General features: G+C 39.6%; 1 protein-coding gene across 2 annotated transcripts in view; it reads left to right on the forward strand.

Moving 5' to 3' along the window:
• Positions 1–7,392: 7,392 nt before the first annotated feature.
• Positions 7,393–19,948, forward strand: part of LOC145985237 (uncharacterized) — a 78,159-nt gene continuing 65,603 nt past the window's right edge. Inside the window, exon 1 of one of the 2 annotated variants that reach the window (XM_083119005.1) lies at positions 7,393–7,720. In XM_083119005.1, coding sequence (XP_082975131.1) covers positions 7,690–7,720 — 31 coding nt within the window. In that variant the 5' untranslated portion in view covers positions 7,393–7,689. The remainder of the gene's footprint in view (positions 7,721–19,948) is intronic. The other variant, XM_083119004.1, reaches the window with a different exon arrangement.

Raw genomic sequence — 19,948 nt, forward strand, 5'->3', positions numbered from 1 at the left:
ATCAACCTCTAAGAAGAGGCCATAGTCACTGTCATCAAAATCCTTAAGATCTTCAATATTGACATCTTCGACCCACTCAAGCCCTGCATATGGCAGTTTTTTCATCATAGCATGACCATAGAGGCTGTTTGCATCTAAATACGTTATATAATTTGATGGCCGTGCTGGATCATAATCAATCATATATTTGTTATTTGCTCTGGCATATCTCTGGGAACATTGCACCATCCCTCCTCTTATACCTTTCTCCATAAACAGATACTTATCTTGATCGTGGATCAGATCCAATGGCTTTTTGGTGTTGAAAAACATTGCGGCCCATGCTAGACCTGGGGCACTGTAAAAATACACTGGGTCCAGTTTATAATTTTGCATGGAAGATTTTCTGAATGCCTGAAGTATATCAGCTAAGAGGGTGACATCAAGTTTCAAATATGCCATGTGATAATCACCAAATGTCTTGCATTTTAAATTGTTCCACATCAACTGGGCATGGTGATAATCTTCATCACTGATTCCAGATCCTCTGATTCTGCTGTAAAACGCTTCTTGTGGTGGCAGGGAACACTCATCAAATTTAGAAAAATCTGTAACATAATCATATGGATATACACCCTTCCGCCTAATTAATTTCAGGTCCTGATTTGGAAACAATGCACGTGTGATTTTGAATTGATCATCAGATAATTGATTTGCCAGTGTGGCCAGGCTAGCAGATAAAATTCTGTAAGAATCAAGAAATCTTATGTGAATAGGAACACCATTAACTTTAATTATCTTGCTAATAGATATATATTTCTCATCATTTTCAGCTAAAATATTTAAATTCTGTTTCTCAAACCCCTCGTATCTGATCATATGATGGAAATCATAATTGGATGCTCCATGGCAAAATATGGGGATAAATTTTGGTCTCTTGATCTGAATATTGCAGCTATTACACAGGGCCTGTTTATATCGACCATCTGTATGTGAATGGTGATGTACCTTGATATTTGTATCTGAAAATTCAGAATCACATACCGGGCATTTTTCTGCATTGTTGAAATCTTCAATCTGTTCCTCTGTTAAAGGCAACATAGGTTTTGATTTTAATAAGATGTTAGATGCTATGTCACGGCACTCATTTTCTATTCTATGTGCAAATATTTTGATGGCATTTGGTTCCACGTATAAGTATGGCTCACTAGCTACACCATCCCGTATAACTGTATAACAAAAGCTGGAAGGTTCATGTTGCTGGTATGGTGTACTTGAAGATTCTTCAGGATCTGGATTGCAGAATGCAAGAGGTTTGAGGTTCGATTCAAAATCACAGGCAATATATGCTGGGTGTTCCAACAAGGCTTCAAACTTTTTGAATTTGCAATTTTCACTTGGATTAGGCATCACCATATGAACAGGTTTATGGTTGCCACAATATTTCAGATGCTCAATTAATTTGTTTTTGGCAATTTCTGTGTTACATTCAGGAACTCCCTTCACCATTTTTTGACCATCAAATATAGTTAAACATCTTCGGCACAACTTAAATATTCTATTAGATTTGTCTAGTTGTGTTCTCACTAAAGCTTCAAGATTTTTTATCAGAGTATAATGGTATGTATCATCCCCTTCAATTAAGAGCAGATCAATCGGAACAGCAGATTCATCATCAAGTGTACTGATTCTGAGAGGTGCTATCGGGCAATTGCCAGTGGAACAAATAAATACATTAATAGATAATTGTTTGCCATTGATATGCCTGGCCCTTTTTTCAAATTTATCAATATTCTGAACAGACATTGGATATTCTAAACCCTCCATTGCATCGTCAAAAAGATGTTCATGCTGTTTGTAATAACTTATTCTCTCAGGATGCCTTGAAACTAGAAACAAAGCAGCTAATATACACCACAGAAAACATTTCTGGTCGGTATTTTCTATATTAACCACGGCTCTTCTGTTTTTAATATTGGCAGGTAATGGCAGATATGTAGAACCTTTTAATAGGCTGAATTCAGAAATATTAACATATAACTTGTGTGGAGAACCGCATAGGCTCCATCCGGACTCTTTTGCTGCAAATTCAGAGTGTTTAGTGTTCAGTTGTTCCATCAACCTGCTTATTATTGTGTCTAAATTTGCGTTTGAATATACCGCTACAGTTTCTGTTATGTGGGGCTGTGTAAATTTTGTGCCATTTGATTTCTTATATTGTGTAAACAATTTGAGGGACAGCTTATAAGAGCCATTTTGTGCATTTAGAATTGCCTGTATATCAGGTTTTTTACTGTTCAAAAAATTCTTAATTCCACATCTTGGCTCTGATACAAACCGGTGATCTCTTAATTGGCCGTTAAAACTGCTACGGATGGGTGCATAGCGTGGCTGCTTTGCTGCTCTGGCATTAAGAGGTGCTTCGTGCTTTCTTTTCAGACCAGATGTAGATGGTTGTGTTGATGACTGTGCAGAGCAAGTATCTTTATGTTTATACGTGAAGTATTCCATGCTGTATTTTCTATTGCATTTGGGGCAAATTATTGTGGGAGTTCTGTATTTGTCCGGGTTACAAATCTTTTGGTGTCTGGCCCAATTAGAGCTAAATATATTTTTATTGCATTGATTACAATATTTTTGATTCGGCATTTTTGTTGTTGTTTATTATATACAATTTCTTGGGATTCAATTCAAAACTTTATGCTGGATAAAAATGTCAGTTGGGTTCAACACTGTGCTGTGTGTATGTGTGTACGTGTGTATGTGTGTATACACTTAATATTTTTGGCTTTGGTATTTATATACAATTTCTTGGGATTCAGATCAAAACTTTATGCTGGATAAAAATGTCAGTTGGGTTCAACACTGTGCTGTGTGTATGTGTGTACGTGTGTATGTGTGTATACACTTAATATTTTTGGCTTTGGTATTTATATACAATTTCTTGGGATTCAATTCAAAATTCTATGCTGGATAAAAAAAGCAGAAATAGGCCACAACTTGGCCACAAGTGGACCGGAAGTAGGCAAACCGGAAGTGGACCGGAAGTAAACCGGAAGTGGACCGGAAGTAAACCGGAAGTGGACCGGAAGTGAACCGGAAGTGAACCGGAAGTGAACCGGAAGTAGACCGGAAGTGAATATGCGTGGGTGGGTGTGGGTGGGTGTAGGTGTGTGTTAATACATATGGCTTAGTTTTAAGTGTGGTCAAAAAAAATATGAGGAGGGGCATATTTTTGACAGGTTTATGGACAACAATCTCACAGAAGTGCCTTCTGTAAGTGTAGACAAATCAATCTGAGGAGGCTCTTCCTTTCTCATGGAATCCATAAGGGCATTTTTACAAAAATCTTGGATTAAACGGGATTCCACACTTGAGCAAAAAGCTCATATGGGCATGTTGAGCTTGTTTTAAGTGTAAGCAAATCTGCTCGAGGGGGCTCTTCCTTTCTCGGGTTTATAATATGGCCTTTCCCACTACTTTCATACAAATTAAAATGAAAAAATCTGCATAAAAGCAAATAATTTTAATTGTATTGCAGAAAGAACTATGCAAGGATTTTGTTGTGAACAGAAACTACAAAATGACTAACTTTTTGTACCAAATAATAATAATAATAATCATGACATGTTAACTTTCAATATAAAACACATTCCTTCTTACGTCATTTGCAGTTCTGAATTTGTTTTCAATTTTTGTAATGTCAATATTTTTAGTCATTTCTTTATGAACATGCAAAATTGCCAAATCATTCAATATTTTTTTGGGTCATTGTTGACCGTAAAATCGTTTTCAATCGTCTAAGTGCTGAAAATGACCGTTCAGAGGTACAAGACGTAACAGGTATAGTTAAAATCACCCGTACAAACTTCACAAATTCTGTGAGCATTTCACGCATGGGACCACTGTTTTCTCTACTTAAAATGTTTGTAATGTCTGACAAGTTGGCCACTTTTTCTTTGTTCGTTCTGCACACATCTAGAAACATGTCCCTGTGCAATGTTAGCTTGTCTTTATCAAAGTCTGTCCCATCTCAATGTTTTAATTGCTTATTATTTTTTGATAATGGCAAGTGAGAAATATTTATTTTATTTTGTTTTTATCAAACTAAAAATCTTGTGGGTGCGGCGCACCCGCAAGATTATTTATGTGGGTGCTCGAGCCCCGGAGCACCCACGTAGTCGGCGCGCATGGGTAGGGCCAAGTACTTGGATAAACGTGCCAACAAGAACAATCACAATAATAGTAATAAAGTAGCATGAAAGGCATTATAATCCTCATAAATCACGCAAAAAGGGGGTAGAAGTCGGTTCTCACGCGCATTTGTGTTGAAACAGAGGATTAGAAATATTTTTTTTCAACACGTCAATTTCACATTAGCTAATAATGGAAAACAAGCACACAAACTGTTTTTGAAAGAAAGAAAGTGCATGATAAATGCATTCCGAATGTACAGACATATGGCATGTAAAATTTCCATCTACAATATTTTCTTTTCACATGGAGCGACGTATTACATAATCAATTCATCCAACTCGTAACAAACCAACATTAATAGCAAATAATATCACGGGCCGCCATAGCATTCTCTGTTTTAAAACTTTTCTCACTTAGATCGTTCGGCGCTCAGGGCCGACTCCCGCTACCCCTTTGCTACGGCATTGAACTTGATGAGACTGGATAATATTTTATAATATATTTCTACTTTCATAAAATTTGAAATCAAGGGGTTGCAATTACCCCTCCATTCCCCCTCTGCAGGTGCCCTTGGCCGTCTGGAAGGAAAATGCAAGAAAAATATGAAAATTAATTCCATCTTGAGTACCCTTTAGCCCTGCTACTCTTAAATTCTGCTAGTCTGTTTTTTCTTGTACTTTAATGTTTGACCCCCACCCTGACCCTTCCGCTAGACTTAATTTCCGTCCAAGGTTGTGACCCCCTCTGGTTGCGCCACTGCGTGCCTGGTTAAGGTACCATGCAATGAAAAGCAATTAGTTTTCAGTGAGGAGTTTTTTGTTTGCTCGATCATTCATTTAAATAAATGAAGCTGTAATACTGCGTGCATTTCCTGGCAATAAGATAAAAACTGCTTACGCTGAACTGAAATCGCTAAGTATATAAATTCTCCTTGGAGGAGAGATCTCCTCCTAGGACCTCGTAGGATTTACGAGCTACGTAAGTAGGCAACACTGGCTGAAGCTGTCCACGTGGTGATGATGACCAACGCTGTTTCCTTCCAGCAGGTTTTGCAGGCGCCCGGGTCTTGTTGAATGCCCAGTTACCTTGTAAGCGCAGAGCGCCTGGAAGACGAAGAACCCGGGTAAAGACGCAAGTCGACTCGTTGCCGTGGGCAGGCTAGCAGGTATACCTGTCCTCACGGGCAAGCGGGCAGTGGGTAGGTAAAATGGAGACTATGCTGGCCTCTATGCACAGCAAAGGTGTCGCCACACGTAGAGCGATTCGTTGTAATTTTTAATCTCTGGAAGGCGCGAGAGGGAATGTTCTTGAATACGTGGAGTCGAACTACTGGCAATATTTATAAATCGTTTATCTGCGCAACGTTCTAGAATATACTGAGAATATAAATATGCGTTAATTAGAACCATTCCTAAATAGAAATTCTTTGACCGAACCTTGGATCCAATGAGAAAAATGGCGTTGTCTATGACATCATTTCCTTTTAAGCGTTCAATTCAAGGACTTGTTCATGATTTATTTGATCGTGTTAAAGGTGCTTTACTTCAGTCTCTAATACGAAATTATAAAAACTTCTTGTGAGTTGATTTTTAAAAATGTGTCCGAGATATAGAGTGGCGTGCCAACGATTTTCGTCAGGGAGAGGAGTTACGCATACTATTTTTGGTGGTCAGTCCTCATTTTGCCATATTTTCCTGTTTTTGACGTTCTTTTTTTAAGGGTTGTGTGAAATGGGGTTATGACCCCACCAACCCTCCCTTGGCACGTCACTGGAGATACCTAAATGAGTAAGCATTTGATCATATTGGGAGATGAAACGTTAGATGTGTTGGGAACGGAAGGGTTTTCACTGTGCGTTAATTGTTTCACGATCCAGCTGTATTCTATAGAAGACTTCCTGCTGTGACAGACAATTTTGAACACTTGCGAGTGCTTAGGCCTGAATATGAACAATTTGGTGGGTTTCAGCTTTTAAAAGAGCTGCAAACATGGGAGGACAAGACACATTAGTGGTGTTCAGGCTCGAATCAGAGAAATATTCGAGAACTGTCTGCGTCCAGTTCGCAGCACACAGTTTGAATCTCGTGTTGTCGAGTAGATTGATTGTCCATCTCGTGCATGTGTAACAGCTTCGTAAAAACACTTTTGGTTACCTGGTACACAGATGTTTTGATGCCTGATGAGAAGAAATAGACGAACATGCATACTAAGATGGTTCCGGCACACAAGGTTAATGGAAACTGAGGGGTCGAGTGGTAAAAAAATGTTCCGATTTCACGTTCTGATTAAAATCACAGCCTTAAACAGTAATGACGATTTAGGGGATAGTTGCTCCTCATTTTTTTGCCTCTTAATCCTAAGCCTTGTCTAACAAGAGAAAGAAAACTTTCCTTGCACCCCCCCCCCCCGGTTTTGGAACCAAATTGCCACCATTGACCTTAAACATATGATTGTGAGGTTCTATCTATACCCCTTAAAAAATTGTGTTCAGCCCCCCCCTCCCGAAAGGAATTCCTGAATACGTGCCTGGCTGGGTGAGCCCGGGAGCTGCTTTTTGCAGGGATAAGGCCGGAAAAATCCCGACCTTAGATTACCCACCACGGAAATCGAACCCGTGTCTCCGCGTGGCAGTCAGACGCCCTACCCACTAGACCACCGCGTCGTCTCGCATTCGTCTCTATATATATTTTTTAACCTTCAACTTTTTACCTAGGAGTCTCAAGCTCCACCTGCCCCCTGGTTCGGAGACCTTGCATCCATGAAATGCAGTTGCAGATGGAAAAGAAGAGAATTAAAATTAGGCTGCTCTCTGCCCCTTCTATCGGGGTACGCGGGGTTTATTGTTTCACACCGACCGCATCTGTCCGTAAAATCGAAGCGGCGAATTTCTAACGGGATAATTCCACCTTACACTTGATTTGCGGAGACGTGGCTGCGATTCTTATCGTTACATGGCTTTCTCTGTCACGTACTTCTTGCTGGTATCGAAACTTGAGTCCACGTTCATTTAACAAGTTCAAAAATATTTTTCCAATTTTTTAAAAAACGAAACACAAGTTAGAAAATATAGAGTCTCATTTTTAGCACGCGAGCGGGAGGCAAATTACCATTCCCCCCTCGATGAGTTGCTCCCTGCCCTCCCTGTTCCGACGTCCCTGAACAGGATAATTAATTGAAACTTTAACACTGGGATTGTCCCGTGCGAACTACCAACATTACCTATCTAAATGTGTGTGAACTTCCATAAGAGTCAAAAGTCGAACAAACAGCAAAGTTGGTAATAGTGCGTATACAGAGAAGACGCAAGACGTCGCTTGACGATTTGATATGTTATCGTATGGTCACAACAAAACGAATACCGTTGGTAACATTATTTATACTATTCTGCAGTTAACTAACAATGAAAGGTTTTTAAGGCTTCATATAGAAGTAATTGAACTTGACTCATTTCTATTCATAGATATTTATGGTTGAATTATTTTCACAACATTGGTGAAAACTGAATGACGGGAAATGGATTCGACTCGTGACAGCGAAAGGACAGGTAATCTTGCTACAAATATTTCTAGTCTTTTGATAACTTCTTGTTAAGTAATCTTTACAAGTCTGTGTGCCGTAAGTATAATAAGGGAATTATCATGAAGAGGGAAGAGTAACAGAAGATATTCGAAATTCGCAATTCCTATCGAACCGTGCTGAAGCAAAATAGTGCAAGGAAAAATAATCCCTCATCTGCTGTCATGTATACGCACACCTTACTGAAACATTGCCTCCTTGTGTTTTAATAAACACACTTGATTATACTTAAGAATGTACATAATTTGAACTTTTCTATTTTAAATCATATTGTAGTTTATAAGTACAAGACTGTAACAAAGATTATGCATGTATGCTCTGGAACAAAAAGCCATATTCGTACAATTAAAGCTGTGAAACGCATTATTATGAGTAGGGCTCTTATAGTTATGCACCAAAAAAACACAAAATAAACATGCAAATATGCACTAAAAACATGTAAAATGTGCACTTAACTATGAACTTTAAAAACCCGTTTAATTTATAAATGCTGTATATTGCAAACTATGAAAGATTACATGCCAGGCAATGAATATGCATTATTCTGAATGCTCATTCTCTACACAGATTTTTTCAATTAATATGTTTCTGCATTAAATGAAACACGATACATTACAGATCAAGATAATGATTGCATTTGATAACAACATGATGTCTCAAATTGGCATGAGTTTACAATACCGGACCACTCTCCAATTGCTATAAAATTTCGCCAACTTACTAATTTGGTTGTCCTGATGACGTATCTGTAGTTCATATTTGGCGGTCACTTGTTAAAATTGTACATTTATGTGTAGAACTTGTAAAATAACCTTGCGATTTACCACGGTTCATACACAGCAATTCAGAACGATCTTTCTTTCGCAATTCATTAATGGTCTTCCTTTACGCACAACAATCTGGCTACCTAATATTGACGTCAGACGAGGAATGCCTACGAGGTTAGGTTAGGCCTGTTAGGTTAGGTTTCATTAGCATAAATACAAAGAAAAATTAATATTTTCGCTAAGAGACGCGTTACCTTGTTTTGCCTAACATGAAAAAGCTCCCATGACGTCAGAACACAATATTGCTAAAGTGTTGTGCGATAAGTGACACCCATTCGGGGAAAATTGCGCGTTCCGAGGAGCTGCTGTTCTTATGGTAAGGTTACGTTAAGAAAACATAATTTATTTCGTTTTTTCTCTATTTCCATACTCGACCGCCAATTATTACATGCAGATTCGTGATTAGGAGTTCACAATTAGTGAGTAGGCGACATTTCATAGAAATTGGAGAGTGGTCCGGTATTGTAAACTCGTTCCCTCAAATTTTCGAACTTGAAACTCCTTCTGTTTTCAGCTAGAATAGTCGGAACGACTTGAGATGACCAGACCCTTCTCCGATTTTCTTCATATTTGGCATACTCACTAATTGAGGCCTCCTAATCACGAATCTGAAGTTAAAATTTGTTGGAAACGTCTAGAAATTGCAAAATAAGCAAAAATAAGGCATTAGTTTTCGGAATGCAAACTGTCAATTTTTGCGAATTTTTTTCTTTCACAACCGAATATATATATTCCTGATACTACCACAACACCAAATTTTAACTATGTTCGCCTAACCTAACCGAACTAACCTAACCACGTGCCAATGGTTCGTGGGGCTAGCGTCAATGGTTCACAATTATTTCCAATTTCTAGATCCTGATACTACCACGACACCAAATTTTAATTATGTTTGCCTAACCTAACCGAAACTAACCTAACCATGTGCCAATGGTTCGTGAGGCTAGCATCAATGGTTCACAATTTCTAGATGTGACCGACAAATTTTAACTTCAGATTCGTGATTAGGAGGCCTCAATTAGTGAGTATGTGATATATGAAGAAAATCGGAGAGGGGTCCGGTCATCTCAAATCATACCGAATAGTTTTATATTCAGAAAACACACGTTCCACTTCGCAAGTGGACTGTATTTTAGTCAAGACACATCAAGTTCCAGATTATCCACACATCCATTTGTATGCAGAATTTTGCATCGTTGCATACCCACTGTTCTTTATCAATACGGCATCCAATTTCTGTAGGTAACAGTTTCATAGACGGATAGCACCACCAACTATTCACAGATAGCCCCACGAACCATTTCCGATAAGGTTAGGTTAGGTTAGGTTTGGTTACCTTAGGCAAGCATAGTTAAAAAAAGGGGGGCTGAAACACTGACAGGAGCTTATGTCATCAAACATACGCAGGGTAAAAATTTACTATCCTTCGGACACCTATAACTTCTTCGTTTCGTCAATTTTTCACATCCGTACTTACCTATCTGCTTCGCGGAACATTCCTAAAGGTGTATTAATGTCTATTTCATCAAAGTAATTGCAATTTTTCACATTATGAGTACTTCTTTCTCGTAGTCTTTTAGCTTGCCTGAGACACAATATGCCGCGTACACCTTCCTACATACTTGCACGTTGTGCTTATGTTTTGTCGATTTTCATTCGTTATGCAGTGTTTCAACCTTCGGAACCCAAGAAATACCCATGAACAAAGCTCATCTGATCCATTTTTTTAAAACTTTTTCGCATTGTTTTAAGAAGAAAATTGTAATGTTTCGTGCCACTATCCGTGAATATTTTTTTGGGGCTATGCGTTCCGGAATCGGTGGGAAATTTAAACTAAAAAACTGAGTCCGAATTTCCCACCGATTCTGGGCTCTGCCCCTGGGGTAATTGACCTACCACTACCACGGCCCTGCCTCCGCTCCGGTTACCCGGCTTTCTCTATAGAGTCCCTGTTAATTGCATGTTAGCAATTGGCCGAAGTCACCTGCCCCTAAATGAGCCCCAAACTTTTAAATTTGAAGAAATCTGTTACCACGATACGAAAACTTAACCTGAATTTCACCACGCATCCACGACACATCATATTAGGCATATACCCACAGCCCATTCCTTCTAATGAGTAGCTTACATTCACTGCCACATTTTCGACATTCCTTTCCTTTCTTCACGATCCCATGTTCAATTAAATTTAAAAAAATCCACTGGATCTTCCACACCCTGTTCGAATTTCACCACACATTTACGACACGTCAGGTTTGTAACTTTCGTTGCAAACACAGACAGTTTGAAACACTGGATACCCAATGAGCATGAACAAAACACAATCACTACGCTTGATGATGTACGAAGGTGTACATGCCAAAGGCTATTGTCCGTCAGAGAATTAATTTTCAACAAAGAACATGAATTTCCCCTGTCATACATTCCCACATCACACAAACCACCTTCCCGATGTTAGACAATACTACAGGAACTTATTACGGTAAGTAGTTTCTTCTGTAAAAATCTGTCCAAACAATAGTAAACTAGTACCATCCTTAAATATGCATTTGCATATGCAAAATGCATAATTATCCTTACCCTAATTATGTGTATACATGTTGTAGTTTTAGACATTACCATAATCACAATCTCTTACTATTCTTTTTGTTGTATAATTTCGCTTCCTGATAACTATTATTTTTGGTGTATATTTTAATATATTCGTCGTCATCTTTGCGATTAGCCAAAAGTGGCAGAAAACCGAAGTAAAATTAATTAAATCATTCAATCAATCAATTTTTTGGTGTCAAAAAATAAATTTTGACCCCTGAGCATTTTTACTCTGTATGTACAAGGCTAATTACTAATGTATAACAAGTAACTATTAGATGCTATAATTTGATTCTATACACTGTTTCCAAGGTTAATACACAGTATCATGTGTTACCAAAAGCTCGTCATGTATGATTTTTAAAGGTGCCTCACAGTTGTCTATTCCATGATGATCTCCTTCTCACGGGGCAATGTGTAATGAAGGGTTTCTCACACTATCCATATAAGCAAAAACAACCAGGTTCTCAAAGGTTTTCCACATCTAAAATTCCTTTGTCAGTTTTTGGTACAAGGAAATAAACTTTTAAGAACATGTAAAAAGTAAAGTGCTCCCCTGAGCATTGCGAATTTTTATTTGGGAAATTGCTTATAACTTCCTGCCTTTGACCATAGTTTGTGGTGGTCATTTGTAAAGTAATAAAGATAGAAAAAAATGAAACCAATGTTTTCTGGAAATGCAGGACTATATTTCTGATTTTGAGTATTGACTGCAGAATAGCGAATAATCAAGTCAGAGACTTGGGGGGGGGGGGGGGGGTGTAGATTCCAGGTAGATTTGCGTCCACAACACACAGACACACACGCATACACAAATAGAATGAGAACATTAATGAAATTTAGCTTATTTCAATATGAAGATCACAGTAAGGATAACAATTTCCATGTATAAAGCTCCTGCACAACTGATTGGCTAGCACTCTTCAGTTTAGTGTGAGCTGGCCGACTAGACTCTTGTTGGGAGTACTAAAAATATCATTCTTGATCCAGCTTCATCTGGACAGGGAAGTGGGGGTGAGGGCTACTTGATCTAGAAAGCTAGAGGACAACTCCGTCCAAGTTACATATTATTTAATTCCGAATTTATCATGGTGGACAGGCATTGGCAATGGTTCTGATTGTTTTATAATTTTTTCCCAAATTCTCCTAGCAGGAAGAATTATTGTAGAATTTTGGCAATCATTGTCACATGAAATTTGAACCTTCCTTATAAAGTATTGTATGGATTTAAAAAAAAAGTTATTTATGTTAAAAATTACCTTATGCAAGCATGCAGGCTTCCGATGGACAATGTATTTTCCATTGACAAGTGACTGTAAGTATCGTAGACTAGTGGGAATTAATGTAGAAGTAAATCGGAACCTTAGTAGAATGCATTTAGAGACTTTATTTTAATCGTAAGAGAACCAAAACGTGGCCTGCCTAACCTAACTATGAAAGCATATATATTTTGTACAAATTGTAATGCTAAGAGAACCAAACCTGGACTGACTAACCTAATTACAAAAGCGTATATTGAACAAAATCTTAAAAAAACTCCACAGTATCTGTTAACAGAAGTAAATTGAAATCGAAACATGTTAATTAAAATTGCATTCTTAGCATGATTAAATTGCAATAAAACAAAAGAAACTTGTGTCCAGGTATTTTTTACATGGTTCGATTTCTAATTATGTCTGTTAACATACACTGCTCGCCATTAAAATTGCAACACCCAGAATGAAATGAGATAGAAACACGAAACTTGGCAAATATGTAGTTCATAATAAGATAAGAAAATGATTACAGTTAGAGCTCGGTGGTGTGGCATGTAACACGTAGAACATGGTTGCATAACCCCAAGGAGCTAGTAGCGTGTACAGCCTCCACGGGCGGAAATAACTGCTGCAACACGGCGAGGCATGGACAGAATGAGTCTATCGATGTCTGCTTGCGGTATGGCGTCCCAAGCGGCTTTCACACGGTGCCAGAGGTCTTCAACATTACGTGCCGTTACATTACATATACATGAGTTGGGCCAGCCGGCGACCCACCATGGACCAGACATGTTCGATTGGCGAAATATCCGGCGAACGTGCTGGCCAAGGAAGCAGGAGCACGTGGTTAGCTTCCATAAATGCGAGGACATTCCTTGCAACATGGGGGTGCGCGTTATCCTGTTGAAAAGTGGCATTATGCAGTGCATGGATTAATGGGACAGCAACAGGGGTGAGAACCTGTGTGACGTACCGTTGGCTGTTCAATGTCCCTTGAATGCGTACGAGATGCGAACGAACACCTATGGCGATGGCACCCTTCGTAACAAGTTGAACGTGCAGGCACGCTCCCCGTCAAGGCGAATGCTGGCGTAGGTATTGTTGTAGGCCTATCGTCTATCTATCAGCATGTTCGAAATGGCCAAGGTGAAGGAACTTAGTTCCGATCTGAAGGATGTTATAAATTTGGCCCTTACAGGTTATTCGTTAAGAAAAATTGGACAAACAGTCCATAAATCACACTCCACAGTTCAATACATATTAAAGAAATTTATAGAGGAAGGTTCAACACAGAATGTGCCGAGAAAACCAAAAGAGAGACTGTTGAATAAACGTGATGAACGTTTTATTTTAAAAAGAGTGCGAGAAAACCCCCAACTAAGAGTTCCTCAGTTATGACCGTTAGTAGAAAATGTTGCTGGCAAGATGATGTCCGATCAAACTGGCCGACGTGCCTTGTGTGAATATCACGGCAGAATACCACGAAAGAGGCCGAATGTAGTTAAGGTGAATCCCAGGAATAGACTTTCATTCGCGAAAGAGCACATCCACAAGGACCAGGAATTTTGGAATAATATCATATGGTCAGAGGAGTCCAAGATTAATATACACTGGTAAAAAAAATTAGGGGAGCAAGCAAGAAATCCCAAAACTAAAGTTGGTAAGTCAAAAGTAGCAATGTATTTTGATTAGGTGAGTGTGTCCTCAACCAGTACAATACATGTCTATTGAGTCATTAGCACAACAGAGTTCTAGGGGTGATTTCTGCAAGGTACTGCACAAAATCAGGAGAACAGCACGGTGATAAAACAACAGAAATGGACAGATACGCAACAGATCCATACCTCTAATAAGGCGTGTGTTCGCCATGAACTGCTATGACAGCTGCACATCTGTTTTGCATGGAACCAATAAAGTTATCAACGACAGCGTGCGGGATATTCACCCATTCCTCCAGAAGGGCCATTTCCAACTGTTGCAGAGTTGTAGGCGGCGCTGGCCGAGCAGCAATGCGTCTTCCAAGTGTGTCCCACACATGTTCAATGGGATTCAAGTCTGGGGAGGATGCTGGCCATACCATTCGTTCGATACCCTCATCCCGTAGCATGGCGTCAACCAGACGTGCTCGGTGAGGTCGGGCATTATCGTCCACAAAAATGAAACGATCACCGATACCTGCAGCCATTGGGACAACATGAGGCCTGAGGATCTCATCCCGGTACCGTAAGGCTGTCAAAGTACCGTTCCGGATAATGTGCAGGTGGTACGTTGACCAACACTGATCCCTGCCCATACCAATAAGCCACCGTCACCATACTGAGACACTTCGCGCACATGTGCGGATAATTGCGAGTCCCACGATCCCTCCAGATGAGAATGCGTCGATTATCTGACTGGAGACTGAAACGCGACTCATCCGAGAAGAGAACTGAACTCCACTCTCTATGTCCCCACTCACGATGTTCCACAGCCCACTGTCTGCGGGCCCTATGGTGTTGGGCATTCAAAGGTTGTTGGTCTTCTTGCATAAAGACCCCTTTCCCGCAGGCGATTTCGTACAGTTTGGCCCGAGACTCTTCGTCCTGTTGCCAAAACAAGGCCGCGTTGCAAGTCAGTTGAAGTTTGCTGCCTATTCCTGCGAGCCGACAATGCTAAGTACTTGTCTTCCCTAACTGTTGTTGACTGTGGGCGACCTTGCCCAGGCCTCCTTCGTACTTTACCTGTCTGTTGAAATCGTGTCCACAACCTGGAAATGACACTGCATGACACACCAAGGGCTGCAGCCACCTCACGTTGTGTTTGCCCTGCTTCCATCCTCCCAATGGCTCTCCACGCGCTAGACCCCTAAATCGTGTTGTTCTACCATCGTTCCTATTCAACACTACTCAACTGAATCCCACCTGCACTTACGGTCTGCCAGCACCAAACAACCGATGTTCCCAAGTGACCTCGTGATTGCTCCTCATATCACAAATTCTGCCACGTGCCTTATGGTGTCACTAGAGCTCTTCATGCTGATGATTCATCACAGATGAATTGTACTGGTTGAGGACACACTCACTTCATCAACATACATTGCTACTTTTGAGATTCCAACTTTGGTTTTGGGATTTCTTGCTTGCTCCCCTAATTGTTTTGACCAGTGTATATGGAGCAGATGGGCTAAATAGGGTCTGGAGGAAATCAAATAAAGACAATGATCACATTAACACAGTTCCAACAGTTAAGCACTGTGATGGGTCATTAATGATTTGGGGCTGTATGTCATCCAAAGGTGTTGGTACCATCCATTTTATTGATGGTATCATGGATGCATATGTCTATTTGGATATATTGAAGAACAATATATAGCAGAGTGCACAAAAAATGGACATGCCACCTATCTACAGATTCCAACAAGACAATGACAGTAAGCATAAGCCGTGAGTTAACATGAATTGGCTAATATGGAATGTGCCCAAACTACTACAAACACCAGCTCAAAGTCCAGACTTAAATCCCATTGAGCATTTATGGGCAGTTTTGAAGAGGTGAGTCCATAAAGCAGGCGTCAAGTCCAAACAAGAGTTGAAAACTTGTGCAAGCCGAGTGGAATAAAATAAGCTCTGAAACATGTTGGAAATTGGTTAATTCTATGAAGAACAGGTGTCAAGAAGTAATTAAAGCCAAAGGATATGCATCAAAGTATTAGAACTGTCAGTCAATTTGCTCTGAATATAATTTTTTTCTTTTATATTGTTAAGTGTATGAATAGAAAAGTTGTACAGAAAATGGCATGTTCCTCTTTCAGTTTCATTTAATTTATTATTGTCATTGGTTATACAGAATTTGGGTAAGATTTTATGTTCCTAATGATCTTAGTTATTGAATTGTAAAGAAACAATTTCAAAAGAGTGTATTTCCTTTCAGATATTAAAGCTTTCTTTGAAAAACCTTGTGTATGAATAAGAATGTTACATACTGTATATCTGGTCTAAATGCTTTCATTATTAAGTTTGATGAGTCAGGTTTAGGCCTCTTAGCATTAATAAAAATGTTCGTAAATTCTTTCATTGTTAGACAGGTCTTGTAGCATTAACATAGCTTTCCTAAATGCTTGAAAAAATAGATCACGTAATATCTGGTCTCGAACATGAGACCCCCTTTGAACCTCACATGGAAATCTGCAAAGGCTAGTGAGCAAGTTGGCCAGAAACTAAGAACACGTGCTTGCGCAAGCTAGATTTCAAATCACATTTTTCCTGGTAAACAATACTAACGGAAGCGTTTAACCGTAATAATTAGTTTCTCCAAGCTTTGAACTTACTTCCAGTATTCTGAATCACTTTTGTAATGCTTCTATAAAACTTGCAAAAAATCATTAAACATTTGGAACTGTTACCATGCCATTTGAATAACAATATGCCTCCCATCTGTAATCAAACCCGAAACCACTTGATTGCAAGGCGATAGCGTTAACAATATACTATGAAGGAGACCCCGTGGTAATCAGGTTAAAATCTATATTTACATTAGAACCACTATTGAACCCCCCCCCCCCATCATGCAGATTCCAGGAGGGGCTGGAATTAATAAAGGTGACTAGTACATAGCTGCTTTTCTAGGGGTGGTTGTACACAAGAAGATATGTCCTATATTTAGAACTTTCCACTATCAAAAATTACAATCTGGGATCATTTTAATGAAGTTGCATTTGCCACCCTGGTTTTTCTCAAGTTCTTCACTGCTTTTATTTGAAAACGTTAATTTTTCTCAGAATTTCGGAGATATGCTAATCAGGATTTCAACTACAGTGTAAAGTGGGATCTAAATCCGAACCACTGTGCATATGCCTCCACCAGGGATGCAACCTGGGACCCCTTGATTACAAGGTGACAGAGTTACTCATCAGGGAACATCCATTCGTTTACTGTCGTCTTGGATACAGAGTGCTGCTAACTTCTACTTCAAGCGCATGGAATTCAAAAGGGTATTTCATTGTTGGGTTAGGTTTAGGGCTCTTAGCTTTAAAAAAAATAATCCATAAATCATTTTGTGGTCCAGTTAGGTGGGTCAGGTTTGGCAGTCTTAGCGATAAAATAATGCCCCTAAATGCTTTAAACACCTGATCATGTAATATTTGGCCTTGAGTACAAAACTGTACAGTGTGTTTATAAATGAATGGTGCGGTTATAAAAATTAATAATAAATCTATTTATTACCTTACACGGGTAAAACCTACACCGTAAGCAGTGGCAACTGTCCAAGTTTTTGATGCGCTACCTGCTGTTTGCTTGTCATGCTTGCTGCAGGGCCGCATCGTCAATTACGAGTCAAGTCAGTTTCCGCAGCAAGCGTTAGTTCCGAGATGGCGTTGCAAGAGTAAAAGGCTTTCTGTGTGCTCCGTTTTGAGGTGTCCAGATCTGTGGTAACAGTGCAACGTGAGTTTCGTGCACGGTTTAGGAAAGACCCACCACACAAGAATAACATAAATCAGTGGTACCAACAGTTCATGGAAACTGAATGCTTGTGTAAAGGGAAGAGTTCTGGTCGACCTCGTGTGTCCGATGAAAACGTTGAAAGAGTGCGCCAAGCGTTTCAGCGAAGTCCTCGGAAGTCACTTAATAAAGCAAGCAGGGAATTGGACTTGCCAAAGAATACGGTGTGGAAGGTGTTGTGTAAGCGAATATGTTTTAAACCGTACAAACTGCGAATAGTGCAGGCCCTTAAACCAACAGTCAAAGTTAAAAGGCGTGAATTCTGTGAAGAGATGCAGTTGAAAATGGAAGAAGAAGATGGTTTTGTAGAAAGACTCATCTTCAGCGATGAGGCCGCTTTCCATGTAAGTGGCAAGGTGAAACCACATACCCAGAAAGAGCATCAGCGTGACTCTCCAAAAGTGAACGTTTTCTGTGCGGTTTCCCGGGAGCAAGTGCACGGCCCATTTTTCTTCGAAGATGCAACAGTCACCGGTGAATCATTTCTAGACATGTTGGAAACCTGGTTGTTACTCCAGCTTAACACCAATTACGATGATTACATTTTGCAACTTGACGGTGCTCCGCCCCATTTTCAGAGGAATGTGAGAGGGGTTCTTAATCGTGTTCTTCACCATCGCTGGATTGGACGTGCTGCAAAAGAAGACACCAACCTTCTACCCTGGCCACCCCGTTCGCCGGATTTAACACCATGCGATTTCTTTCTTTGGGAGTTTGTTAAAGACAAAGTTTATGTACTGCCAATGCCCGTGTCCCTGGAGGAAGTTTGTGAACGGATAACTAATGCACTGCAAACCATCATGGTGAACGATCTACAGCGAGTATGGAATGAATTTGATTACCGCATCGATGTGTGTCGTGTGACCAATGTGCGCATATTGAAGGATTGTGAATAATGGATCAGAAACTTGGACAGTTGCCACTGCTTACGGTGTAGGTTTTACCCGTGTAAGGTAATAAATAGATTTATTATTAATTTGATAACCGCACCATTCATTTATAAACATGCTGTATTTGAGTGTTACACGAGAGTCCACGACAACTAGTCTGAGTAAACTGAAAACCAAGAATGCCTGCTCATAGAAGTTACATTTAAATCATAATTTCTCAAGTAAACATTACTTAGTGAAGCTTTTAACTATGCCAGTTAGTTTCTACAAGCTTTGAACTTACTCCCACAAACATTTTCTGTTTGTAAGGCACTTCCTAATATTACTATGTCTAACTAACTAACTAGCCTTCTTAAACCCGAAGGTTCATGGCTGCAACAACACAGGCCTTCCATTTGTCCCTATCTTGAGCAAGATCTATGTACTCTTTTCCATCCCTACCAATTTCCTTTAGGTCTATCTCAACGTTGTCCCTCCATCTTCGTCTTGGCCTTCCTACAGGTCTCTTACCAGCAAGTTTCTCAACAAGACTCCTGTAAACTCCTATTTCCTCTCCCATTCGTGCCACATGGCCTGCCTACCTAAGTCTTCTTGATTTAATTATTCTAATAATATCTGGAGATCAATACAAATTATGTAGTTCTAAATTATGTAACCTTCTCCACTCACCTGTCTCCTCATCCCTTTTAGGTCCAAGGGCCTCCTCCATGGCGCAGTGGTAGCGTCGTCGCTTTATAATCAAGGGGTCCCGGGTTCGATACCCAGTGGAGGCACATAGTGGTTCGGAACCCACTTTAAACTGTAGGTCCAGTCCCGATTAGCCTTACTGTGCATAAAGTGGACTTAAAACACCAAATCAATCAATCAATCTTTTAGGTCCAAATATTTTCCTAAGGATCTTATTTTCAAATACTCTCAATTTATTATCCTCTTTCAATGTAAGGGACCAAGTTTCACACCCATATAATACTACAGGCAAAATTACTGTTTTGTATATTTTAACTTTTAAGTTTCTTAGATATTAAACGAGAAGAGAAAAGTTTATGAAGAGAGAAGTAACATTCATTTCCTGAATTAAGCCTACTTTTTGTTTCCTCTTTAATATAATTTTAACTTTCTAATATTACTCCTAAGTATTTGAATTTGGAAACTGG

The sequence above is a fragment of the Lepisma saccharinum genome, chromosome 3 (genome assembly GCF_977018435.1).
Source record: "Lepisma saccharinum chromosome 3, izLepSacc3.1, whole genome shotgun sequence".
NCBI classification, from domain to species: domain Eukaryota; kingdom Metazoa; phylum Arthropoda; class Insecta; order Zygentoma; family Lepismatidae; genus Lepisma; species Lepisma saccharinum.